Genomic DNA, 26288 nt, shown 5'->3' with positions numbered 1-26288 from the left:
TACTCATCAATATCTTTCAGTGCAGAATTGATCTCTGGGCTCCATTGCTGGCCAATGTTTTTAACAACCGTGACTTGAATGCTCTCCCTCCTTGTTGGTCCAGCTCCACCATAGTTCTCGTTTTTAAAAAGGGCAGGCGAACTGATCAGAAGTGATACAGACCCATTTCCTTAATTGACTCAACCATTACAATCATGGTGAAAGTGACTTTTGGGGCCCATTGGGGAAAGGGGGGGGGGGGAGAAAGCACCGACCCGAGACTCAATGTAAGTGTGATAAAGGCCGCTTTATTGGAAGCAGGTGCATCCTACACAATAACATCCTCGGCCTGCGCCGCACAATCTAAACATAAATATGTAATTTCCTGCCTCACCCCCACCCCCTCCCCTAACTGATTCCCACAACCCACAAACAGTAACAATTAGCATAACGTCAATTTGCCTCTCCACCTGGCTAAATACTTTATTGTGCTTGACCTACCCCCGATACTCCAAACAGTTCTCCTACTCTTCCCCAATATATTAGGAAGAACCGCCCCACATACAGAATGCACCCCACACCTGCTCCAGCGACATGCGAAAACCCCCCACCCAATCCAAAAAACCCCTTTTTACACAGAATACAAAACATTGTAAATAGCCTTGAAAAAGCCCTGGCGCAATTCGCCACAGGAGAAACACGTGTCGGCTGTCTACGATTTCAGCTATACAAATAAAGAGCAATTATCAACAAAGCACGAACTCTTCTGCTTCTATTCATTCAAAAAAGGGTTGAGCCTAAGGACACCAAGATGTAACGTCCAACAAACTCATCACCCCGTTCAAACCCCGTCTTGCACCAGCCTCCAACAAAACAAGCCCAGAATCCCCATGCCCCCTCTCCCCCGCAAAGGAAAATCCCCCGTAAAGTGTAGTGCCTGCCCGTGGGCACCCCCCCCCGTATCATGGCCCAGGGAGGGAGGGAGGGAATTTTTTTTTGTTCAGCCGCCACCCCCCGCCCGGCGGCCGAGACACCTCACTTAAAATGGTGTCTCTGCCGCGTGGCCAGGCGGATACCACAGCCCCGCCCACAAGGAAGCCCAACCCAACCCCGCCCCCCAGCCCAAAAGCTACCAAAAAACCCAGGCCCCGTCCCCGTGTGGCGCCATCTCTACCCCCCCCTCTCCCCGGCCCCAAATTCCCCCGGGCGGGGCAGGCCTCCCTCCGGTCGGCCCCCCCCCCCAGGACCCCATTGGGGCCCATTGGGGAAAGGGGGGGGGGGAGAAAGCACCGACCCGAGACTCAATGTAAGTGTGATAAAGGCCGCTTTATTGGAAGCAGGTGCATCCTACACAATAACATCCTCGGCCTGCGCCGCACAATCTAAACATAAATATGTAATTTCCTGCCTCACCCCCACCCCCTCCCCTAACTGATTCCCACAACCCACAAACAGTAACAATTAGCATAACGTCAATTTGCCTCTCCACCTGGCTAAATACTTTATTGTGCTTGACCTACCCCCCGATACTCCAAACAGTTCTCCTACTCTTCCCCCATATATTAGGAAGAACCGCCACTCGAGGGACGTGTTAACGGGCCTCGACCCCCCCCCCCTAGGACTCCCCCTCCCTAAACCCGGGACGCGCCACCTGCCCCATTCGGCAGGACCACCTCTTAACTATATGGCCGCCGCGGACCCCCCTAAAAAACCCCGTGCTGTCCGGCCCACGCGATCAAACCGCCGGCAGGTCCTCCCCCCTAACCACAGGGCCATGCCCTCCGTCCCAATGTAGAGGGCCATGCCCTCCTTTACCACGTATAGGGCCATGCCCTCCGTCACCACGTATAGGACCATGCCCTCCGTCACCATGTATAGGACCATGCCCTCCGTCACCAATGTATAGGGCCATGCCCTCCGTCACCAATGTATAGGGCCATGCCCTCCGTCACCGCGTATAGGGCCATGCCCTCCGTCACCAATGTATAGGGCCATGCCCTCCGTCACCAATGTATAGGGCCATGCCCTCCGTCACCAATGTATAGGGCCATGCCCTCCGTCACCAATGTATATGGGGCCATGCCCTCCGTCACCAAGGTATAGGGCCATGCCCTCCGCCACCAATGTATAGGGCCATGCCCTCCGTCACCAACGTATCGGGCCATGCCCTCCGTCACCAATGTATAGGGCCATGCCCTCCGTCCCCAATGCGTAGGGCCATGCCCTCCGTCACCCATGCATAGGGCCATGCCCTCCGTCACTAACTGTATAGGGCCATGCCCTCAGTCGACGTCACCCCTGGGGCGTGCTTCCTGGCCGCGGAATCGAGCTCCCTAACAGGTATGCCGCACTAACACGGGGCCGTGCCCCCTCTCTGGCGCCCAGGGCCCCCTTGTCAACACCAGGCCTGAGAAGCCGCTCAGCGCCTGCAGGCAGCCCGCCGAGCCGGCCGTCCCACCAGAGAGAAGCCCTCCGGATGCGTGTCCCATACCTGCGCCCGTCCGCCAGGACGAAACCCCTGCCGCAGTGCCCCCACCCCCCCGTCACCTACCCTACCCCGCAGCCCCCGACATGGCAGCAGCAGCGTTCGGCGTCAGACCCCACTGTGCGTTGCGACCCCCCCGTCCTCCGGCGGGCGTGCTCCCTGGCCACGGAGTCGAGCTCACCCCGTAGAATGACCACACCGACATGGGACCATGCTCCCTCTCTGGCACCCAGAAAGAAGTCCTTCACACAGTGCGTCACCCCCAGAGCCTGTCCGCCAGGAAAAAGCCCACTGCAAAGAACGTACCCCTCATCCCGCGCGACTCGAAACGCCCGCGGCCCATTGAAACGTGAATTTTGTGTGCCGTATTCACAAGCGCACCTGCAGATATCTTGTTAGGTTGTTCCCTCCAGGCCTTCAACCGTGAAAAATGTCACTATCATAAACTCTATGCGCTCGCCTCCTTGTCCCACCCTAATACAATGGTCCTACAGAAGACATCCGCGTGGTACTCCGTAATGCACCTTGCATAGGAAAGATCAGCAATATGTAAACTGTAAAGAAAAGTATGTATACATTTCACAGCTTGCAAGACAGGAACCTGGGCCCCGAATTCAATATATTTCACTTAAACGGAGGCGCAAAGTGCAACTCCGCAGTGCTCTACCGAAAAACCGCGCATCACCAAAGGTACCAAGGGTTGCCGCGCAATCAAGCGCCATCTAAAATGAAGTACAATACCCTACCTGGATTGCCAAGCATATGCTCCGGCTCTGCTCTCCACTCACCCAATTCCTCGCCACTTCAGAAACAAGTGGACCCCACCACTTCGGTAACGTAGCTTATATTAGGCCTGTCAGTGCACATGCATCGCTCATGTCAGATGAAAGGATGCAAGGCAAATGCACCATATTCCGATCAGAGTGAATGAGCGCCCAGGCCTACACCGCAGTTGCCCAACAGAGCCCTATTCCTCGTACCAAGAAGGCGGGAAATCAATATTTCGTGTCCATGACCACAAGATATCGCTACTAATCAAGGAAAGAGGTAATCAAACTTTCCCCCTGCATATGCAAGACATCTCCTCCCTACTTTACCATAGGGGATGGCCTACTCGTCCAGGTAACTTCCGCATAGATATAACCCGTCAATAAGGAGCAGCGAGACCCAGGACATTGGCAGCAAATGTGGGTTTCACAACCTCCTGACATTGCGAACCTTGCTGACACCTAAGAGGGCGTATAGGTCGAGTAATAAGATATACAATATTCATTATGAATAAAACGTAATTAGTCATAAAAGTCATTCCTCCCCGAGGGTTGCGATGAGCGCGGAAAGTAGGGCAAATGTTCCTTGCTCCGGAGGCAGGAGAAGTCACTAAAGTGCCTGTAATGGGGATATGAGACGATTGGAACGATAATATGACACCTGAGGTCACTGAAGGGGGACACGCAAGAGAAAAGTAGCTGGATAACTACAGCAATCTGATTCGCAGAGAGCCCTCATTAGTTCCATCATACTAGGACCGCCTGTGCCAAAGACAATGGGCAATTCTCATGGAATGTGGACATGAAAGACAATGGGCAATTCTCATGAATGTGGACATGAAAGACAATGGGCAATTCTCATGAATGTGGACATGATCTGGACAGGGAATCAACATCCCATACATAAAATCGAAAAGACGCTTGAACCAGTCGGATAGCGGTTTACATGTTTCCAAACTGTATTACAACGCTCTAAGGTACAGTACAGCCGTGCCCATTGAACTACAAACTCTCAATCAATGATACATCGAACAAAAGTCAAAACTCTGAATTAAGGATGGCCTAGTTCCTGTTACCAAAAGCAAAATAAAGTAAGTTTGCATGATATCACAATCAGTCGCAGAGTATTATATACCTATGTGTAGGTCATTGTGATAGCGCGATTGAATTGCGCTGTAGAATGGGGCCCTCTGCCTGTCCTTCTCTGATCCAAGAGATGTTATGGCCCGCTAATCTGACTAAATCAGGGCTCGAGAGTCACATCAGGATTTCCAGTTTGAAGACAGAAACCCAGCTCGAAATAAGGAACCTACTACAAATAAAAGTGTATGATTTCAAATACAGAGCTGCTTCAAAACGGAACAGCAGTGTAATAAACAGAATCCACGGAACAGCAGTTTAATATACAGAATCCGGATATGAAATATGGAATTCTGGTGTTAAATGATTGAGGAGAGCTGAGCCTGGGTCGGACCAAGGGTTGGCTTGGCTCTCAGAGACCTAACACGAGCTGAGTCTAGAACATATTTAGCATGCCAATCGTGCAACAAATGTCAAATCTAATAAAGCTCTCCAAAATCCCCCAAAAAGTGTATTCCTTTAAAGTCCAAAGGGGCTTCACCTTAGCATATTAGCTTGTATCACTGCATTGAGTGGCAGTTAAGAGAATCGTCAGTCGCACCACAAAGTTGTAGACACATGCATGCCCTTCCTACACAGTCCTATCACAACAATACCATTGCCCAGGATCACACCATTCCTACAAGCCGGGGGGCGGCATTGCTCCCATTTACATTGATTGTACATTCCAGCCATCCGATAGGCATCACATCCTTTCATTTTACCTCAAGTGTTCATGTTTTGTCTCCAACTCTCTAAGGGAACTACTCAAAGATTGTATGGGAAATAAAGATTAAACTACAACATGCTGCATACCGAATTACAAGGCCAGGTGTACCCAATCATCCTCCCCACAGTACCCCGTTAACACCCACCACAGCACCCACAATCTCCCAATGCCATGCAGCTAAACCATAGATACCCCTTGTGCAGAGAGAGCAGAAATCCCCCAAGAAGCACCGCCGTCTATCTTCTCCCCTGCCCCAACTTAAAACCCCGGCGGCCGCACGGACCCTTCGGGTAGGGGCAGCGGGACTCACCTAGTCCCACGTGGGAGCCTGACCGCCCGCACCAGGCAGAACAGGCCCATCCGCTCGGCCGCGTGGAGCCGCAAGCTGCTCACCCGAGCTCCTCCGGCCTCCAGCGACGTGTCCGGCCCGTCCCTGCACCCGCGAAGTGTCCGGCCTGCCGGGAGATCGTTGCCATCAGTTGCAGTCCCAAGTCCGCCTCTATCGTTGCCGCGGTCCCTATGGTGCAATTGAGCCCGCCAAACACCGGCGCTCTCTGTGAACAGTCCGTGCACCGTTGCAACGCGGCATTTCCTCACAAACCAAAAATTTTTGTTCAGCCGCCACCCCCCGCCCGGCGGCCGAGACACCTCACTTAAAATGGTGTCTCTGCCGCGTGGCCGGGCGGATACCACAGCCCCGCCCACAAGGAAGCCCAACCCAACCCCGCCCCCCAGCCCAAAAGCTACCAAAAAACCCAGGCCCCGTCCCCGTGTGGCGCCATCTCTACCCCCCCCCCCTCTCCCCGGCCCCAAATTCCCCCGGGCGGGGCAGGCCTCCCTCCGGTCGGCCCCCCCCCCAGGACCCCATTAATATATTGAGAGAGATGTGTGATGACAATTGTGTTTTATCCCCTGCCATTATGGGTTCAGGCGAAGCCTAGGCATAATGGAACAACGTTTAAATCTTAATTTGCTGCTGCTAGAACAGTACACTATTGCAAAAAAACTACCTTTATATCTTGCTTGTATGGATTTATCCTAAGATTTTTCCAATTACTACCAGGTAGCGATGAACGTTTTAGAGTAAGCAGTTTTCTTAATGCCGTTTTAGTGTAACAGGTTTAATTTTTAGTAGACCTTTTGTATAGCTTTTATCAAGTGCTATACATGATTTTGCACTTTGAATGTTTTTGTTTTAAGATTGTCTTTGACATTCGAATAAAGAATATTTTTACTTTGACTATGAGTATAGGCTTAAAAATTCCAGCATTCAAAATGTTGTGAGTAAAAAAAAAGGTCTAGCTGAAGCATTCACATAAGACTAGGACACACAAACCTGTTGCACATTATCATGTAAACCTATTGTAGATCACCTTGTGCCCCCTGACATCGCTCTGTGCTCCCCTAAAACACACACCCTTGTACACCTAAATGTCACATACATCAACACTCTCCTGATGCACAATAAGCAATACACACCAGATATATAAACCAAGTTTCTCTCCTGATGCTCAGCCCACATTGCTCCAACAAGGAACATCAAATAGTGGTAGCATGAGGTGCAGCACCTTGTTCTCATGTGAGGACCATCACTCAGTGCTTCCCTGAGGTGCATTACTAATAGCCGCCTGTTCCATATCAACCGTGTTCCGGTTTTTCATTTCACTATGTGCTCCCTGTTGCACACCATCTTGTGCTATGCTGATGCGCTTCAATCTGTTATTTGCTGCCTATGGATTCATATAACTGTTGGTCTGTGGGCATTGATACCTGTATGGTTCTAAGTAAATGTTCATGCGATCCTGTGTGTTTCGTGAACCTAGTGAAAATAGGTGTCTGTAGTTGTGTTGATCACTGTGCATACTCAATGTGTGCAAATGTACACATAGCTAGTGTGCCTTTAATTCATCAACTGTACAAAAGTCAAAGGGAGTTATTGAGATTCCGCATTATTACAACTGCACTAGAGCCATTGGCACATGTAATATGGCAGACGGGATGTCCACCACGTATGTGATGAAGTAGCCCGTTCGCCAAACTCTAAACCAGGCCCACGTTTATTGGCTTTATCATAACTCATTTATATAAGCTACTCCGTTACAACCTTTAGCAGTGCATGCTTGAAGGAAGGTATACAGACATAATAAGCAACAAAGCAGAGTACTTACTCACCATTTGCTTTCTGTTCTCTACCAAATGGATTCCAATAATGCCAAGGAAAGATCCAAAGGCAAGCTAGAGGGACAGTGAAAAAAACATCTGAGTCAGCATTCAAGCATTTTAAGAGCCAGTGTAAACTTAAGCATCATGACGCGGAGATTTCATATTTGAAAGACATGGGAGGTTTAACATCCACTCTTTGTTTCAAATCCAAGCCGGAGGTCAATTTCTTAACTTTTATAATTAGAGAAATAACAGTTTTAAAAGCTAAAATAATGTTATTATCAACTTAAGCGGCCGAGATCCAGAATACTAGTAACATCCACAACCAGTTTAGTTGGGCGCTGATGTTCCCCCACATCCCATGTTCAACCCATTTATGGCCTAAAAATGGAAGGTAATTGTTATTGAAGTAATGGGCAGACCGCAAAACCTCAGCAGAGATGAGAAAGGTTGGGAATCGTGCATGGTATTGATAAATTGTTCAAAAAGGTTTATGTATTCTGTAAACTGACAAAACCAATGACAACATTTCAAAAAGTGATGTGTGGATAAGGTTTCGGGCATCATTTAGTGTCAAGGACTTGTGAGGGAGAATGACTCAAAATCAGGGAAGGTCTACCCCTTCATGGGATGTGGGTGATTAAACAAGTCTTGGCTCCAAGGTGCTGCCAGTGGGCGAATACCCAGGAGCACAAGATGTACGTGCCACAGTCACGTGCAGTGGATCAGGTGCAATGTGGGCACCCTGAGAACACCACCATCCATCAGCTCCTCCGGTAGCTATCCTGATTCAAGCAAAACACACATCATCTCCACCTTCTCCATATCTGCTTCATGGGGCGGCCGGACAGACCAGTCATTCAATGCACACTTGAGCACTCGGATTTGTTGCCACTCTTGTTCCCATCCAGATTGCAAGTAGTCAGCTGACATACACTAGAATGATGTCATTCAGTTGACACTCCAGGGTCCAACAATCTCAAAATCATGTGGCACAGTCCTGGTATAGCACAAACCCACTCTGTTGCCCTTTCTGCACCTTATGGTTCCAACATCTGGGTCAGACATATGCTTGTCTGCTTAGTATTATGAACCCATGCAGTTGAGGGGGCTTGACATTAGGTTTTGCACCACAGTGCTTGAGCTGTGATCACTTGTGCTCGCCCTTCAACCAGATCCACTCAAGAGATGCTGTGATGACATGCTCATGGAAATCATTGCCCCTCAGAGTGTGCACACCCCAGTACTGGCCCATCATTCATCACCCATTAGCCGGCAGCCTGCAGCTCTCGATTGTGTAGTCCAAGCTTGGTGTAGGGGCAAAAATCCACCATACAGGGAAAGTAAGTGAGAAGATACTTGTTCAGTACAAACTACCAGGGCACAGTTGCCATAGGCTATTCCTGACGGGCAGTACACTGGTGTTGTATAGTCTAAATCAGTGGTAAAGATCCCAGAGTCAGCCTTACTAGTCAGTAATCAGTGGACTCAAAAGAAAGAGGGCAGAGCGACCTGGCGCACCAGACTGCCATGATCAGCGCTGGGTAGCGCTGTGTCCCCAGGAGCTTCACTCAGCTGCAGAGCAGTGGAGTCAGAGGTGCCATTAAACAGACAGTTTTTACATGGTAAGTGGCTTTGCATCACAGTTTCTAAAGAAGCCAACCCATCTGGCTAGAACCCACACCCCCAAACGTGCCTAAAGCCTTAACCCGAACTTCTGGATCAATCAACAGGTTGTTAGGTTTGGTGGCTCCATTGCATGTAAATGGAGAAATCTCATTACGATGCTGAGATTTCGATTAACAAAATTCAAAATGTGAATTTTAGAGCACAATTTTAAATTAAGCTGTATTAGAATCCAGATGTTATTGGTAGTTCTACCTGGAGCCATATTATGAATACACAGCACTTTCCTTGTTTGCACCACAGCAAACCTTTAAAAAGGTGTACTCGGCGCAACCAAGGAAAAAGCGACATATTAGAATGAATGTGCTGCCCCCAGGACAAACGCGAACTCATGCTGCCCTGGGGACAGGGCTTTCAAGTGAAGGATGGAGCCTAATGGCTAGGGGGCGGTCGATCTCTAATCTGGGGACCAGGGTTCGAGTCTCGGCAATGACACTCAACATCCTGAGATTCTGGACAAATCACTTAATCTCCCGGTGCCTACAAAACATGAATGTGTCCTTGTGTAACGCAACTGGTGCTCGTGTAAAGCACTCTGATACCCAACACCTTCGGCTCAAGTTTGCGCTATATAAAACTACGTAAAAAATTTAAATTAAATATAGAGTAGCTGTTTAAAAACTGCTCCATGTTTCACTGTGCAGGTGGCAACTCCTATGCACCTTTTAAGGGGATTAGAGATCCCTTTGCATGTGGATGGAGTGAGTGGCTGCACCCACCTACAGGGAGATGTCTGAGGGTCCATGGCACACAGTTTCATCCCCTCCAGAGGGCTTCCTTTAGGAGGCACACTGAAAGTGTGCCACCTTTTAGTGGTACAATTAAAGGCATCTTTCCCATTGCGCCTTTGTATCTTCAATTCTCAGTTCCTACTACTTCATCCCTTGATGCCACACTTCTCTTTTCTGAGTCCCTGGTGGTTTCAAGGACCCAGACTGCTCGGTTCATAGGCACAGCTGCTTTCTCATGTGATGCTATGCTGTGTATTTGCAGGTGTTCCATGCCTGCTGCATCAAATGATTCCATACTGGGATTTTCCCAGATTGTGCTGGCTACTCATATGATGCATTTCTCAATCCCTGTTACTTCCTCATTTCCTAGATAGATCTTAGCATGACATACGTTAGTGCTCTGCATAGACACGTGCATAGCAACCTTATAGTAGCACGTCTTCTAGACTCATTAGTTTGCTCTGGCCTGCTTAGTCACTGTCAGCATACCTAACCCATTTGCTTCTTCTACAATCATCACATTTAACTTTTCATACTCCTTTACTCCTACTCTCCCCAGCAGATCTAGGCCCCATTTTGCAACTCCATTTGCTTTAACAGCAAAACAATTGCACCAAGCCCTATACAAATGGTACGGTATACACCCGTTACAACGGATCTTTCACTCCGCACTACCATTACAACGCGACTTTTACTCCGCATACCATTACAACGCATTGCGCTGGGGGGCGCTCTAGGATAGGGAATAAGTATAATTTACTATCCAACACCTTCCCTAGGGTCCACGGGGACTGGAGTTAGAATAGTAAATTATACTTACCACTATCCAGCGCCCCAAAGCGCTATGCGTTGTAATGGTATGCGTTGTAATGGTCGCGTTGTAATGGTAGGTAGTTGTAACGGTATGCGGAGTAACGTCATACATCCAAATGGTACACCACAATACAGTACAATGTTTGGTTAATGGAGACTCATTCATTCCTCTGCCTGCTTAGTTGTACAAAAATAAATAAATAACTGTTATGTACATAGTACTATAAACGAACGGTGTAACCTCCTTTATAACCACATCTGACAACAGAGGATAGCTTATAGAGTGCTTACATCACCGGAAGGGAGTTACCACCCATGTGCACTGCATAGAATCATAATTACAGCCGCGGCCCGTGTGGTGGGGCTGTCTGGGGGGGTATTTCGACAGACGATTATGAGGGTAAATTAAATAAATAATTCATTTTCCCTCGTCATCATCCGTCCAAATTCCCCCCACACGACCCCACAGCTCTTTACTGCACATGCTGAGGCTGCATAATTAGACCATAATTGTGGAACAGCACCCAGGATAATGTGCCGCATAGCTAAACACTTATAAGGTCCCAAAGGCTGTGCCAATGCTTGTTCAAGATGTACTTAGTAACAGTCTTCATTTCCTCTCATTTTGACACGTTCTTTGGTAATAGCATCTCAGTTTGCATGGGTCAAAATCAGGGCAGGGCTGGGGACCCAAAGCAGCCCTGGCAATTTTCTCGGGAAGCAAGGGCTGGCCAAGGGAGGCTGGAAACACTTGCTTGCTGATTTTTGTAACTGGGGCAGATATTTTTCAGCACTGCTGCAAAACCGGACCCCAGCAACAACATCAGCCCTCACTGCTGCAAAACTGGCCCCACCCTTTCAGCCTCCTCTGGAAATGCCCAATACCCGGTAAGAGCAAATCTTGCCCTAGTCAAATTATGGATTTTCCTAGTATAACCTGAAACACGCTTTTTGATTTTGCTTACTTGGTGAAATATTTATACCGTGTGCAAGATTTCGTGTAGCACTTCAGTATTCTACTTTAGCCAATCAGGGGCTTGCGTTTGAATTTCCAGAGAAGGAAGCTCTGTTACTAGTATTGATGATACCTTATCGCTTCTGGTGTGTGCGAGTTGTGCCAATAATGTTCCGCTTTCAAACTATTTGGTCATAGAATGTCCTATTCCGACTGTAATCTAGTCTAGGAATGTCCTATCGTGATTGCATATCATGACGTTTTTCGCTTAAACATGTCCCTTTGATGGTAAGAATGTCCAATTCCGACTGCATTACATGTCGCTTCACTGCCAGTTTTGTTTACCTCACTCACGCATCACCACACAGTCTAGTGTTTCCATTGAATTGCTTAAGTTAACTTTTACCGAGCAAAGAACACTTAATGCGACTTGATTTATGGATTATTCTCGACATGAGCTCCACCTTCGGCATTTTTCTGTTTTCTATCATAGTCTAGTATTCTTCACTATGGTGTTTAATAGGCCGCTTTTCACTACCATAGGGTTTTCACTCACTGAGGTGTTTTTCTGCGCTATTCACCTTGTAGTGAATTAACGTCATGTGTACTTTTCCACACTGTCCCATGTCTTCTTGTTTATTTTTTACCCCCAGCCCTGAAGAGTCACGGGTCCAGCGCCCGCATGACGAAACACGTGTCGGCTGGTTGTTTGCTTTGATGTCACCCTTCCTAAAAGGAAGGCTCATTATATTTCATTTGAAAAAACTATTCAGATTTGTCTACCTTGTTTCATTAGATGCAGTTGTATGTTTACCATGAATGTCTTGACCATATACCATACCTAACGTGTGCACAGGACTTTTGTTACTTTGTCACTCTTTGCAGAGGTTTTGGGGTCTCCTCTGACCTGTAGCACCGTTATATTGTATTTATTTTTCAACAATCACTTACCGCTACCAGCTCAGGCGCCATCCTTCCTGCACACTCAGAACCCCTACACAGAACCATTATGATTAAGGAATGATCTGACCAGACGAGTGGGGTCAAGCACTAGAGGGGGCAAAGGGTCAAGCACTGGAAGGGGCAAAGGGTCAAGCACTGGAGGGGGCAAACTTAGTCATCCCGGAGGGGGTCAAGCACTGGAGGGGGCCAACTTAGTCATCCCGAAGATGGGGAACGTGAGGCTGCAAATCCTTCAATATGCCGACGATCTTGTAATTTTGGATCATACCAGGACTGGCTTGCAGAAAGCCTTCGATGCGCTACATAGCTTTAATCAAAAGAACAACCTACTGGTAAACCAGGACAAGACCAAGATCCTCATCTTTGGAAAGTACCATCGAAAACAGACAGCTCAATGGCGCCTAGGGGATCAGCAAATTAGATCTTGCAAAAATTACAACTACTTGGGTCTCAGGCTCACGGAAGGGGCAAAATCAACAGCTCATTTGAAACATCTAAGAAATAAAGGTGCTGGGATTATTTGCAGCTTGAGAAATCTCAATCGAAAATTACATAGTCCATCCACGGAACCCATCCTGAAAGTTCCAAAAGCAAAAACAGTGCCCTTAATTAGTTACGGCCACCTAACCTTTCCCGGCGCCTTTGACAATTTTTACATGAGCTTTCAAACTTCCATATATAAGAAAGTGCTGTCAATCATACGACAGGCCAGGAGAGCCAGAGTAAGGCTGGAGCTGGGGCTTTCTCGCCCAGACATCTCTTGCCTGGGGGATACAATAAAATACTACAGCAGCACTTTGAGAGCTCCAGCAACAGCCTTGAAAGCACAAATTAAAACAATCTTTGAAGAAAGCGGATCACCATGGCAAGCACAATTGACAGGAGCTATTCAATCGCTAGAAATAGAGGAGCAAAACCTGGTCAATATTAATATTTCAATTGCTGCATGGAAAAGAGCAGTGAACAGACAGGTGAAGCACATTTCATTCGCGAGAGATCTGGAAAGTCTGCATCACCATCCAAATCTTTCCACACTGGATGCCTCTTACAAAGTGGGAAAAGCACAGCCTAATTTTGAGCAAGCATTATCAGTTCAAGTTCGAAAAAAGATCACTTATATGAGGCTCCTGGCATTACCCATTGTGGAGTTTAATCAAAGTTGGGCCAGTGCGGACAAATTAGTAGCATGCAGACTTTGTGACTACCATCAGGAATCCTGGTATCATTTGCTGTGTTGCTGCCCAAAGCTAGCCAGTGAGAGGCATCGCTTGGTCATCCCAATCTGCAGAGTTCAGGGCCTCAAGCGATGCAGCGAAATCTTGGACTTGTGTTTTTCATCTACAGAAAGTCAAATAACAGCACGGCTGGGGCAATTTACAGACCTAATTCGTGCAGGACTGTCCGCAAACGCTGAGCCGCAGAAATAAATCTGTAGGACTGGAAGCAGGGGAGAGGTGGACACACCTTTGTCTTAAAAACAAACGCACTTTGTTCTCAAACTGTATTGCTAGAATATGATACCATAATGAATGTTTTAGGTCGAATTAGACTGTGGCAATAATCAGGGGTTTTAACCTATTTGGTTTTTAGATAATTATTTTAGAATGTTAGCATATTGTAATGATTTTAATTAATCGAACAATAAAAGCTTTTTCACGTTTTCACGTTTCAGACGAGTGGATGTTTATCTTTTACTATCATCCCTGGTACAGAGGAGAAAATACCGCCATGCCTCATGCGTGGGTTTGTGTACCAACTGTATTAATCCCAACGTGCCTAAAGTTTCCGTGAACATGGCCATGTCTTTATCTGACAGCTCCTCAAGGTGTATGTTAAAGTCACCCAAGATCGTAGACTTCTTTGTAAAGAGGTAAGGTTCTAATAGTGAATCTAAATTGGTAATGAAATTCGTTATACCCAGGAGGGCGGTAAACTAGGATGTCCTTAAAGGTTTTTATTAGATTTAATTCTATCGAGAAGTTCAACCCTTAGTAATGGGGATCGGGTGCTGGGGAGAACGTAGGTCTCAGATGTTCAGGGTAAATAACCACAAGCCCGCCCACTTTCTTAATGGGTCTGTCAAGTCTAGATGAGACAAAGCCCCGTGGGACTGCGATCACAAAGTCAGGATCAGACGCTGGGTCTGTCCATGTTTCCTTGAGGAATAACACATCCAAATTATATTGTAGGATGGTATCTGCAATTTCAACTTTATGCTTAGCAAGTGCCCTCACATTAATTAGGCCACAGTGTACCGCTGTCCATCTGTCCATCAGTTCTTTTGTCTGTGGGATATAATGGACCTCTGACCCAGTCTGAGGCCTGCTCTTCTCCCCAGCAGCTCCACTGTGCACTGCTCCGCCGCAGGTCCCCTGGCCCAACCCAGATAGGGTTCAAGAACACTCCGCTCCTGGCGTGGGCCCACCTCACATTCTGTCTCTCTGTATTCAGCATTGTTGCTCCCTTGTAAGTAGCGTGTATTTTTTGTGCCACTTGTGACTGTGCATTCCTTTTCTGCGCTGTGCCCCTACGTTATTCTTTTTTCTTATTGTCTCTGTAACTGTCTTTCTGTGCCCATACGTTACTCTTTTTTCTTATTGTCTCTGTAACTGTCTTTCTGTGGCCATACTTTCTTTGCTGTTGTGTTTTCCCACCGTTACCGCTCCCGCCTCCCAGCTGCTCATCCCCTCCCCCCTTCCCTACTTAATTGGCGGACGCTGCAGGGGAGAGCGAGCAAGACCTCTGACCCAGTCTGAGGCCTGCTCTTCTCCCCAGCAGCTCCACTGTGCACTGCTCCGCGACAGGTCCCCAGGCCCAACCCAGATAGGGTTCCAGACCACTCCGCTCCTGGCGAGGGCCCACCTCGCATTCTGGGTCTCTGTATTCAGCGTTGTTACCCCCTTGTAAGTAGCGTGTATTTTTTGTGCCACTTGTGTCTGTGCATTCCTTTTCTGTGCTGTGCCCATACGTTATTTTTTCTTTTTTTTCTTATTGTCTCTGTAACTGTCTTTCTGTGACCATACATTCTGTGCTGTCGTGTTTTCCCACCGTCACCCGCTGCCGCCTCCCAGCTGCTTGTTCCCTCCCGCCGCTGCATCCCCCACCGCCCTACGTGCCCTTTCACTGCCTCCTGCCACCAGACTCCCGCCTCCCAGCTGCTCCTCCCTCCCACCTCCCCTTAAATGGCAGCTGCTGCACGGCCGCGCAGCGGATGAGCGCAGCGGGCGTGCAGCTTGTGCGCCGTCCGCGACTGGACCGCGCCCAGTGCCAGAACCCCTGGCCCTCGCACCAGCCATGAAGGCCGCCTCCGATACGACGCCAGCACCTTCAATGCTCTCAACCCAGGACGGATCCTCACCTGCTGCTTCAGGCCGCCCCGAACGCACCCACGGTCCCTTCGCTTGCCGGAACTGCAGCTTCTCCTGCATCAAAGACGCTGAGACACCCGCCACAACAGAACACAACCAGCTCCGATACATCCAGTTAAACACCCGCTCCGCACGCAAACACGCCGTCGAGCTCTGGGACCTACTTGACACCGCATCACCAGACGTCGCCTTCCTGACTGAGAGCTGGATGAACGAAGCCTCCTCTCCAGACATCGCCATAGCAATCCCGACAGATACAAGATCACCCACAGAGACCGCACCAATGGAGTCAGAGGAGGAATCGCCATTGTCCACAAGAAGACCATCAGGGTCTCTACAAACACCAATGACACTCTCAGCACCGCCGAACACATGCACTTCCAGATCCACACGGACCCCAAGACCACCCTAAGAGGCACCCTCGTCTACAGACCACCTGGACCCCGACCACAATTCTGCGACGCCATCGCCGACTTCATCAGCATGCAAGCACAGACCTCCACTGAATACATCCTCCTCAGAGACCTGAACTTCCATCTGGAGAACAACAACAACAGCAACTCCTCCACCCTGATAGACAACCTCGCCAACCTCGGACTGGAACAGCGCGTCACAACGCCGACCCACATCGCCGGACACACGCTCGACGCCATCTTCTCCTCAAGCCCCCACATCTCCTTCAGCCACGTCTCTGAACCCACCTGGATCGACCACCACTGCAACCACTTCACCTTCCGGAAACCCGTCGCACATCACCATACCCTACAGACTCCCCGTCACTGCTGGGGCAAAACCACCGAAGTACAACTACAGACAAACCTCGCACTCAACCCACTGACCAACCCCTCCAACCCCGACGATGGTGCGCACACCCTCAGGCGATGGATGGACAACTGCGCCAACACCTTAGCCCCGCTGAAAAAGCAAACCCTCAAAGACACCAGCAAGAGAGCCAACTGGTTCACCCCGGAACTCCTAGCCTCAAAGCGCACCTGCCAGAAGTTGGAGAACATATGGCACAACGAGAAGTCGCCAGGCAGCTGCGCAGCCCACAAAGACGCCATCTGCAACCACCACCACCTCATCAGGACCGCCAAGAGGACCTCCTTCAAAGACGGCCTCGACAACAACGCACACAACAGCAAGGAGATCTTCAACATCGTGAAGGAACTCTCCAACCCCAGCTCCAATGCCAACGACATCCCGCCGCCGCAAGCCCTGTGCCACTCCCTCACCACCTTCTTCCACCGCAAGATCGCCGACTTCCACGACAGCTTCAACCCCCGGACGACCCTAACAGGCCCCAACATGCTGGCCCCACCGACCACGACCCCCTGACAACCTGGGCCACCATGAGCATCGAAGACACAATCAAGACCATGGGTACAATCCACTCCGGCTCGCCGTCTGACCCTCTTCCACACCACATATTCACCAAAGCCAGCAGCTCCATCGCACCCCACCTGCACAACGTCATCAACCTCTCCTTCGAGACCGCAACCTTCCCTGACAGCTGGAAACACGCCAAGATCAACGCCCTACTGAAGAAACCAAGGCGGACCCAAGCAAACTCAAAAACCTCTGGCCAATCTCCCTGCTTCCGTTCCCAGCTAAGGTCATCAAGAAGATAGTCAACATCCAGCTCACCAGCTACCTCCAAGACAACAGCATCCTGGACCCCTCTCAGTCAGGATTCCGCAGCAACCACAGCACCGACACCGCCCTCATCGCCGCCACAGACGACATCAGGATCCTACTGGACAACAGCGAGAAGGCGGCCCTCTTCCTTCTGGACCTCTCTGCCGCCTTCGACACCGTCTGCCACCACACACTACGCACATGACTCTACGATGTAGGGATCCAAGACAAGGCCCTGGACTGGACCTCCTCCTTCCTTTTCGGCAGAACCCAGAGAGTCCGCCTCCCCCGTTCCGATCCGAAGCCTCCAAGATCATCTGAGGCGTCCCGCAAGGATGCTCCCTCAGCCCGATGCTGTTTATCGTCTACATGGCGCCTCTCAAAGCATCGCCCGTCATCACGACCTCAACATAATCTCCTACGCCGGCGACACACAGCTGATCCTCTCCCGCACCAAGGACCCCCTCACCACCAAATTCAACCTCCATCAGGGAATGAAGGCCGTCGCCGACTGGATGGAGGATAGCTGCCTTAAGCTGAACACAGACAAGATGAAGATCCTCATCCTCGGGCCCAACCCCTCAGCATGGGATGACTCCTGGTGGCCTGCATCGCTGGGGACACCCCTCGCACCCACCAACCACGCACGCAACCTGGGAGTCATCCTCGACTCGAAACTCACCATGACCAAACAAGTCAACGCTGTCTCCTCCACCTGCTTCAACACCCTCCGTATGCTCCGTAAGATCTACAGATGGATCCCGACAGACACAAGGAAAATAGTCACCCAGGCCCTATTCAGCAGCAGACTCGACTACGGAAACGCCCTCTTCGCCGGAGCCCTGACCAAGCTCATCAACAGACTGCAAAGAATCCAGAATGCCTCTGCAAGCCTTATCCTCGATGCCCCGCGCCACGACCACATCACCCCCCACATGAGGAACCTCCACTGGCTCCCCGTCGACAAAAGAATATCCTTCAAGCTCCTGATCCATGCACACAAGGCACTCCACAAGACCAGCCCAGCCTATCTCAACAGTGGTCTCTCCTTCTACGTACCCAACAGGAATCTCCGCTCCGCAGACCTCTCCCTGGCCACCGTCCCACGCATCTGTAGAACCACAGCCGGAGGCAGATCCTTCTCCCACCGTGCTGCCTAGACCTGGAACACCCTTCCCCTCAACCTGCGTCAAACTGAAGACCTTCTAATCTTCAGGAGAGGACTCAAGACCTGGTTGTTCAACCAGTAGCAACAGCACCCCCCCACTCCCCACCCTCAGCGCATTGAAAGCCTTGCGGGTAAGTAGTGCGCTTTACAAATTATTTGATTGATTGATTGATTGATTGAATGGCACATTTTAGTTTTGGTTAACTGAGCGAGTGCTTCTTATGAAATGGTGGATGCTGATAAAAAAAAACATTTCATCAAGTGCTACAAGGAACCTGATCAAGTCAATACCCTGTTACATCACAATATACCAGATTCATGCCTATTACATTTACAAGGCTCCAGTGCCAGTGAAGAACTGTCTAGCCAGGTGTACACCCTGAATAGGGAACCCACAATGGGGTAGGACAGAATATAGATGGCAAAATATTGCAAAGAAAAATATTGACAAGTAAGTCTAGCGTTTCTATATCTAACACCACATATATGTCCATATATGTGGTCCATATATCTTCAAGGTAGGTAGATTTGGAATTAGTCATAGTTAAACTATATGTCCCTACATGCACTTACCTTTCAATATTTTGTACCTCAATATTCTGTCCTCTATATTCTTGTACCACAATATTGTTGATGTCAATATTCTGTGGTACCACCATCTACAGAATTCCACTGCCTGGTCTACAACATGGACGTCCCAGTACCTAACAGCAGACCAGAATGGACAGTAGAAGTATGTTGGACTTGGCCCTTCTGGCAGGTTCACCCCTGAAGTTTTTGCTTGTTATATGTGACCTGGGGATGGTGATTGCCACTCTGAGTGCGTGTGGTGAGATAGGCCTGCCCTCCCATAGGAATGCATGGGGAACGTATGTGCTCCTGGTAGTTCCTGATGCGTTGGGTGTGCAGGTTCGAGTCTGGTATGTGTGGACTCGTGTGATTGAATGCTGCGAGATGATGTATGCGGCGTGTATGTGTCTAGTGAGGAAGTGCCACTTCTAGACATGGATGTGTGTGTGCAGTAAGTATGCTGGCGCGTGATTGGCCGAAGCAGGCTGGGGAGCCTTGCTCCAGGAGTCTGTGTGGGTGTGCCCCAGTGGTGAATGGAGAGATTAATATGCTGATGTGAGGGAGGGGCTGCGCCTGTGTCCTGGATAGGGCTGGGCTTTTCCCACACAATGCTGGCTCCACCCCCTGGGGTGCGTCTGATGACCCTAGCCTGCCTGGTGAATGGAAAGGGTGGCGGGGGAAAACAAAGTACTCCCAAAACCAGCTGCGACTGGTTTCTCCCCCACTCCGCACCTTTAGACAAAGGAATTTCATGTATAAAAAGAGGCTGTGACCTCTTCTAAAATGTTCTTGTTCCCAACTCGAATCTACCAGGGGCATGCTGCTGCTTGGGCTCAGGGGAAGGCTTGCCTCCCTGGGCCCTGCCCAGCCCCTGGACTGCTGAGGTCCTGGACCCCTGAAGGACTTTTGATGGTTGCTGTTGCCTTCTAGCGCTTGGGAGCGCTTTCCTTTGGCCCCTGGTGCTTAAGAGTGCTGTTCCTCCTGCCTAGGGCTTGGAAGCGCGGGGTATTGCTTTCTAGCGCTTGAAAGCGCTTTATTTCTGCCGTAGCGCTGAGAGCGCTTTGCTTGTCGAGCCGGTGCCCACCCGGCATTTGCCCCGTCATGAGTAGGTCGCCTGGAGCCCCAGCGAGTGCCTACCTCGCTACATTCCTATTTTATTGATTCTCGAGGGAGCCTACCCCTCGTCATCCCCCCGAATACACCTCCGCAAGCCCGAGTTTCCCCGACCCAAGAGAAACTTGTCCGCAGCGTCACGAGCCGTGCCGCGCTGGGCCGTGCTCGGATTGGCTGGGACGAGCGAGGGATCAGGAAGCAGATTGGTGTGCCCGGCCCGAGGCCCCCGAGCGAAGAGGGAGCCCCGGGGAGGAGAGAAGAGCCGCCCGCAGCAACGGAGGGTCCCGAGGAGCGGGAGCTCTCCTCCGACGGCCGCCGCCAGAGCCGGTGAGTAAAGGAGGGCTGGGGCCTCCCGATGGAATGCAGAGCGGCCGCGATTGATAGCGGGCCGCTCCACCGACAGGGGCATTGTTCAGCAGAGCCCAGAGAAGGCTCCGGGGGCCATTTTAGTTAGAGGGGGCGTCGGGGCACATTGCCAGTGCCCGCCCCCTCCTGCCTGCGAGATATTGGTCCCAGAGCCCTGAGTCCCCACCGATGTCATTTGTCCTTCCGAGCCTGCGAGGCTCAGCCCCAGCATCGTTGTTGTCGAGCCCAGAGAGGCTCCAGGCCCCACAGTTATATTGAGGAGCCCATGAGGCTCAGGGGCCATTTCAGTTGTTCAGAGCCTGCGAGGCTCCCACGTTGGCCCCATCATCTACAGTTGTCCTTTTTCCCTCCTGAAGATCCTATGCATCCTGTATGTTGCTCCTGGTTGTTGTGTGTTCTAATGCTAGTTCTATGAAGCTCCTGGTTGTTGTGTGTTCTAATGCTAGTTCTATGAAGCTCCTGGTTGTTATGTGTTCTAATGCCAGTTCCACCAAGTGCATATTCCTGGCAGTGGTCCCATGGCCCTGTCCTGTACATAGTCCCCTGTAAATTCTGCCCGTGCCCCTAGCACATTGTAAAGTGTGTGTTCCTATCTAATGTGATTTTCAAATACAAAGGCTATTTTTATATATACCTTGTGTGGAGTTCTTTTTGTGGGGGGGCCCTGGGGGTTGTTGCTGGTGGGTGCGTGCGCAAATGCTTTACACATCGCCTCCGAGATAGGCCTGACTGCTCGTGCCAAGCTACCAAGGGGGTGAGCAGGGGTTGTCTTGGCGGGTGACTTCCTTACCCTAACTTAGAAATGGTGGTTCCTGCCTGGCTTTGGAGCAAGCCTTAGCCAACCAGAAATCCCATTTCTAACAAAGTAGCAAACTACCTCAAGCCCTAAGCAAAAATTCCAACATCCTATGTCAGTGGTTCTTAACTTTTTGACTTCTGTAGACCTCCGCTTAATTCATACTGAAATCCAGGGACTCACACTAAATCATTATTGGAATCCAGTGACCCTCATTGACTATTTATTGGAAGCTAGGGACCCCGGTTTTCAAATCGTTAATGATTTTTACCTGAAAACAATACACAAAAATACAGAAACAAGCATTTACCAAACAAATACACAAATGATTAAATATTTTATTTTATTAACAAACAAATATTACAAAATTAATATTTTCATTATAATGGGAAAGTTGGGACTTTTCTAAATTCAACCAAGCTACTTGTTGTCCAACTAAATTCTGGTTGATGCATTTGCACTGCTCCAACGAATACATCTGAGGACACCAACTTAATTTTTAGCCTCCAATTTCAAATTCCTTAATATTTATGAAACATTTTAAAATGCTCAGTTTTATATTTTGGCACTTTATTTGTATGCACTTTATGAACCTGTTAAGTCGCAAAAAAGAAATCCCCGAAACTTAATAGAGGTAAAACAGTTACGCCTTGACTATAAGCAGGCGCTAAAGAAACGCAAGCTAGAAATTAGGCATTAAACTTGGGAACAACTGCATATAGCCTGCTAGAGCAGAGATTCAAAAGTGTTCTGACAAACTGTGAACCAAGATTATTTTGACGATAATAACTGGCAAAATTGATGTGGCAATCATGCCCGAGATTTGGGTCAAGCATCTTTCAAATCGGTATAAAACTGCTAGTGATCCTGTTTTTAGTATTAATATTAACTTTGGAGCATTAAATATGGCACCTCCGACATTAGGCGAGGTGGATAGGGCCTTAATTCAGACTGTGAGGAATAAGGCCTCTGGCCCTGATGGTATCCCTGCAGATTTGTTTCTGGCCAACACATCCCTGTGGCTTCCGCTGCTAACAAATATTTTAAGCTGCTATGTAGCTCCAGGACCTCCTGTTGACTCCTGGAGAACTGTGACAATAGTCCCCATTTGTAAACAGCATCGGCATAGCCAATAGGTCTTGCCTTTGGGACCTTATAAGTATTTAGTTATGCAGCACAGTATCGTTGGTGCAACAACATCAACTGTTGTATGGATAAACATGGCAAGATCTATTGCCTATGCCAATGCTTGTTAACAATGCCCTTGCTGAAAGGCTACAAAGCAGTGCCCACTAGAAGGTAGCAGTTGGAGTACATAGGTTTGCATGTGAGAATTTAAATGCGATATTCCAGGCCATAAAGTGAAAGGTGACAATCATTAGTAAAATAAATGCATAAACCATTTCTATTACCTGTATAGTTGCTAAATCTCAGCCAAGCTGAATACTAGTGAGAAGGGTGCAAAGTGGATTGATACCCCAATCTTGAACATACAAAGACACATTCATGAGGTTATGGCTTACTGGTTGGAGGCAATTAAAACTTGCACTGCTGACTAGGTTTAAGCGCATTGGCAAGGAAGTGAAATTATTTGTGGATAATTAATTTGGGACTTACAGTTACAGAAGAATGCTGAAGTGTAACATCTGATTTTGAATATATTGTTGAACATGAAAAAGGGACAGAGGAGAAGAAGGACAGCGAGGGACAGAGGAGGGAGAAGAAGGACAGTGAGGGACAGAGGAGGGAGAAGAGAGACAGTGAGGGACAGAAGGACGGTGAGGAGCAGAGGAGAAGAAGGACAGTGAGGGACAGAGGAGGGAGAAGGAGGACAGTGAAGGGTAGAGGAGGGAGAAGAAGGACAGTGAGGGACAGAGGAGGGAGAAGGATAGTGAGGGACAGAGTAGGGTGAAGGACAGTGTGGGACAGAGGAGAAGGACAGTGAGGGACAGAGGAGGGAAAGACGACAGTGCGGAACAGAGTTGGACAGTGAGGAGCAGAGTGAGGTTGAAGAAGGACAGTAAGCAACAGAGGAGAAAGAACAAGGACAGTGACGGACAGAGGAGGGAAGAAGGACAGTGAGGAACGGAGGGGTGGACTGTGAGGAACAGAGTTGGACAGTGAGGAACACAGTGAGGTAAAAAATGGACAGTGAGGGGTAGAGAGAGGTGACCGTCTGTCCTTGGAGGGGCTGCCGTGGCCCCTCTGGGGGAGTGGAGGTCCTGAACCCCACAGGTCGCTCACCCCCCCAACCCCAAAAAAGAGGGCAGTGCTCCCAGAAGAAGAGGTGGTACAAAAGGGGGGGATTCAACCCAGATCTTTTTTTTTTTGATTGGGTGTGAGTGTTTGATTGATTCAGATGCTCCGTCCATCACCACCTCCTTTTGTACCGCTTTTGGCCGCCATAAGTGTGGCAGGGTATGCTCAGACGTGAGTCCCTTGCTCACTTTGCCACTGGATTCAAGCAAGCCGGGCTGAAGACGGCTGGAATGCCAGAAACCGGTCCTCGGAAGCTTGTTTCCGGTCCAAGGAAGACATGGCTTGGCAGTTCAGGCTGGACTGTTCCCATGAGGCACAGGGTCGACTGATTTGCATATAGCCATGTCTGAACTGGGGTGGCAGAGTGGGCTATAGAACGGTGATGGATTCAACCCAGATCTTTTGACTGGGTGCGAGTGTTTGATTGATTCAGATGCTCCGTCCATCACCACCCCCTTTTGTACCGCTTTTGGCCGCCATAAGTGTGGCAGGGTATGCTCAGACGTGAGTCCCTTGCTCACTTTGCCACTGCATTCAAGCAAGCCAGGCTGAAGACCGCTGGAATGCCAGAAATCGGTCCTCGGAAGATTGTTTCCGGTCCAGGGAAGACATGGCTTGGCAGTTCGGGCTGGACTGTTCCCATGAGGCACAGGGTCAGACTGATTTGCATATAGCCATGTCTGAACTGGGGTGGCAGAGTGGGCTAAAGAACGGTGATGGATTCAACCCAGATCTTTTGACTGGGTGTGAGTGTTTGATTGATTCAGATGCTCCGTCCATCACCACCCCCTTTTGTACCGCTTTTGGCCGCCATAAGTGTGGCAGGGTATGCTCAGACGTGAGTCCCTTGCTCACTTTGCCACTGGATTCAAGCAAGCCGGGCTGAAGATGGCTAGAATGCCAGAAACCGGTCCTCGGAAGCTTGTTTCCGGTCCAGAGAAGAAATGGCTTGGCAGTTCGGGCTGGACTGTTCCCATGAGGCACAGGGTCAGACTGATTTGCATATAGCCATGTCTGAACTGGGGTGGCAGAGTGGGCTATAGAACGGTGATGGATTCAACCCAGATCTTTTGACTGGGTGTGAGTGTTTGATTGATTCAGATGCTCCGTCCATCACCACCCCCTTTTGTACCCCCGCCAGAAGAAGAGGTGGCACATGGAAGAGGCCTTGGTCAGGTAGGGAGCCTTGAGATAAGAGGAGCCATGTGGTAAAAATAAGTGCCCGTGTGATGAGGCCTCATTGAGACCACTCTTTTAGGGGCCTGACACCACCGCCCTAAATGCAGTCAGCATGCTTCCGTGTATGGATCCAGAAACGTATTTGCCAAATTGTGAGACACTGTCCTTTTGCTGTACAGTTTACAAGAGATACTGTATTATTGTTTGTCTTGGTGGTATTTTTCTGCTGGTTTTCAAGTGTTTGTGAAAACAACAGTCTGGAAAAGTAAGGGATACCAACTTTGTAACAAAGTGTCTCGTGCACAAGACTATGATCCCCCATTATACAGGGTTATGATTGGGATCAATTTATGTTTACCTGTTGATATTAGCAACCATTGCACATGTAAGCGCGCCAAGACTATTGGTCGTGCTCGTGCTATATATCTCTCATTTTCTAAGCTGATTAGAGGGCAGAGTTCCGGAGAGCGTGAGACTAAGGTCCAGAGGTTACTGGTTCTAGCTTGGGTTCGGTCAGGCACCTAGCATGAGCGCAAATCAACAGGGAACAGCCAAGGAGGCACACGGATGGGCTGTGTCGGGTACGTGTAAGCCCACGTTTTCAGTGACAAGTGGGTGTGCTGGTCAGAAGGCTATTAGTAGGACACGAGGAGGAGTACAATTTTAGGCGGTACCCGCGGATAGTGCAGCGAGGTGCCAGTTAAGCTGTTTTATGTTAGGTCTAAGGGGTTGACCAACATGCGGCTCTAGTATTGCTTGGCTTTGCGGTCGACTGTGTTTCTCGTAGGCTTTTCTGGAATTGGCTCTGGAGATCTGGCAATGACGCTGTATTTCCCTAGGCACAGCACATGGGGTCCGGATTCTTTTAAAATGGCGCCCACGCAAGGGGCCAGCACGCCTGGCTACCCGGAGAACAAACACTAGTCTGCGTGTGCTAATGGAGCCTCCAGCGCCTCTGCACCAAACGTGCGGGGGTCGGGTGGAGCAGTGCTAGACAGAGACAACACTGTTGAATCATGTGCGAGAGGGCATTGTACAGCAAAGAAACACTTGGAAATAATGGACATTTTGCACTGCGACTGGGCCCAATCATAAGTGTGTGGGCAGCACCCAAAATTATTTTCTTGTTACTTAAATTGGAAGGCTAAATATCTTGGATGAAGCATCTTACACGCATTTAAAAAATCAAACCTCGATCTCTTGTCTTGGGTTGGGTGGAGCGGTGCTAGACAGAGACAACACTGTTGAAGCATGGGCAAGAGGTCATTGTACAGCAAAGAAACACTCGGAAATAATGGACTCGGAAATAATGGGCATTTTGCACGGCAACAGGGCCCGGCGGTAGAGAGGCGGAGGGGTGCACCCAAAAGTATTCATGGGGTATAGTGTCCTCTAGTGGCACGTCAAAGAAATGCTGGAATAGATCTCGGGATGCATGTA

At 49.4% G+C, this 26288-nt stretch overlaps 1 protein-coding gene across 1 annotated transcript in view; it reads right to left on the bottom strand.

The window, feature by feature from the left end:
* Window positions 1-26288, bottom strand: part of TMEM255B (transmembrane protein 255B) — a 788288-nt gene that overhangs the window by 658636 nt on the left and 103364 nt on the right. The window contains exon 3 of the mRNA XM_078658950.1: window positions 7253-7315. Coding sequence (XP_078515076.1) covers window positions 7253-7315 — 63 coding nt within the window. The remainder of the gene's footprint in view (window positions 1-7252; window positions 7316-26288) is intronic.

Source organism: Lissotriton helveticus, chromosome 8, assembly GCF_964261635.1.
Source record: "Lissotriton helveticus chromosome 8, aLisHel1.1, whole genome shotgun sequence".
Lineage (NCBI taxonomy): Eukaryota > Metazoa > Chordata > Amphibia > Caudata > Salamandridae > Lissotriton > Lissotriton helveticus.
Note: the sequence above shows the minus strand (reverse complement) of the source record. Positions and strands in the feature narration are given on the sequence as shown.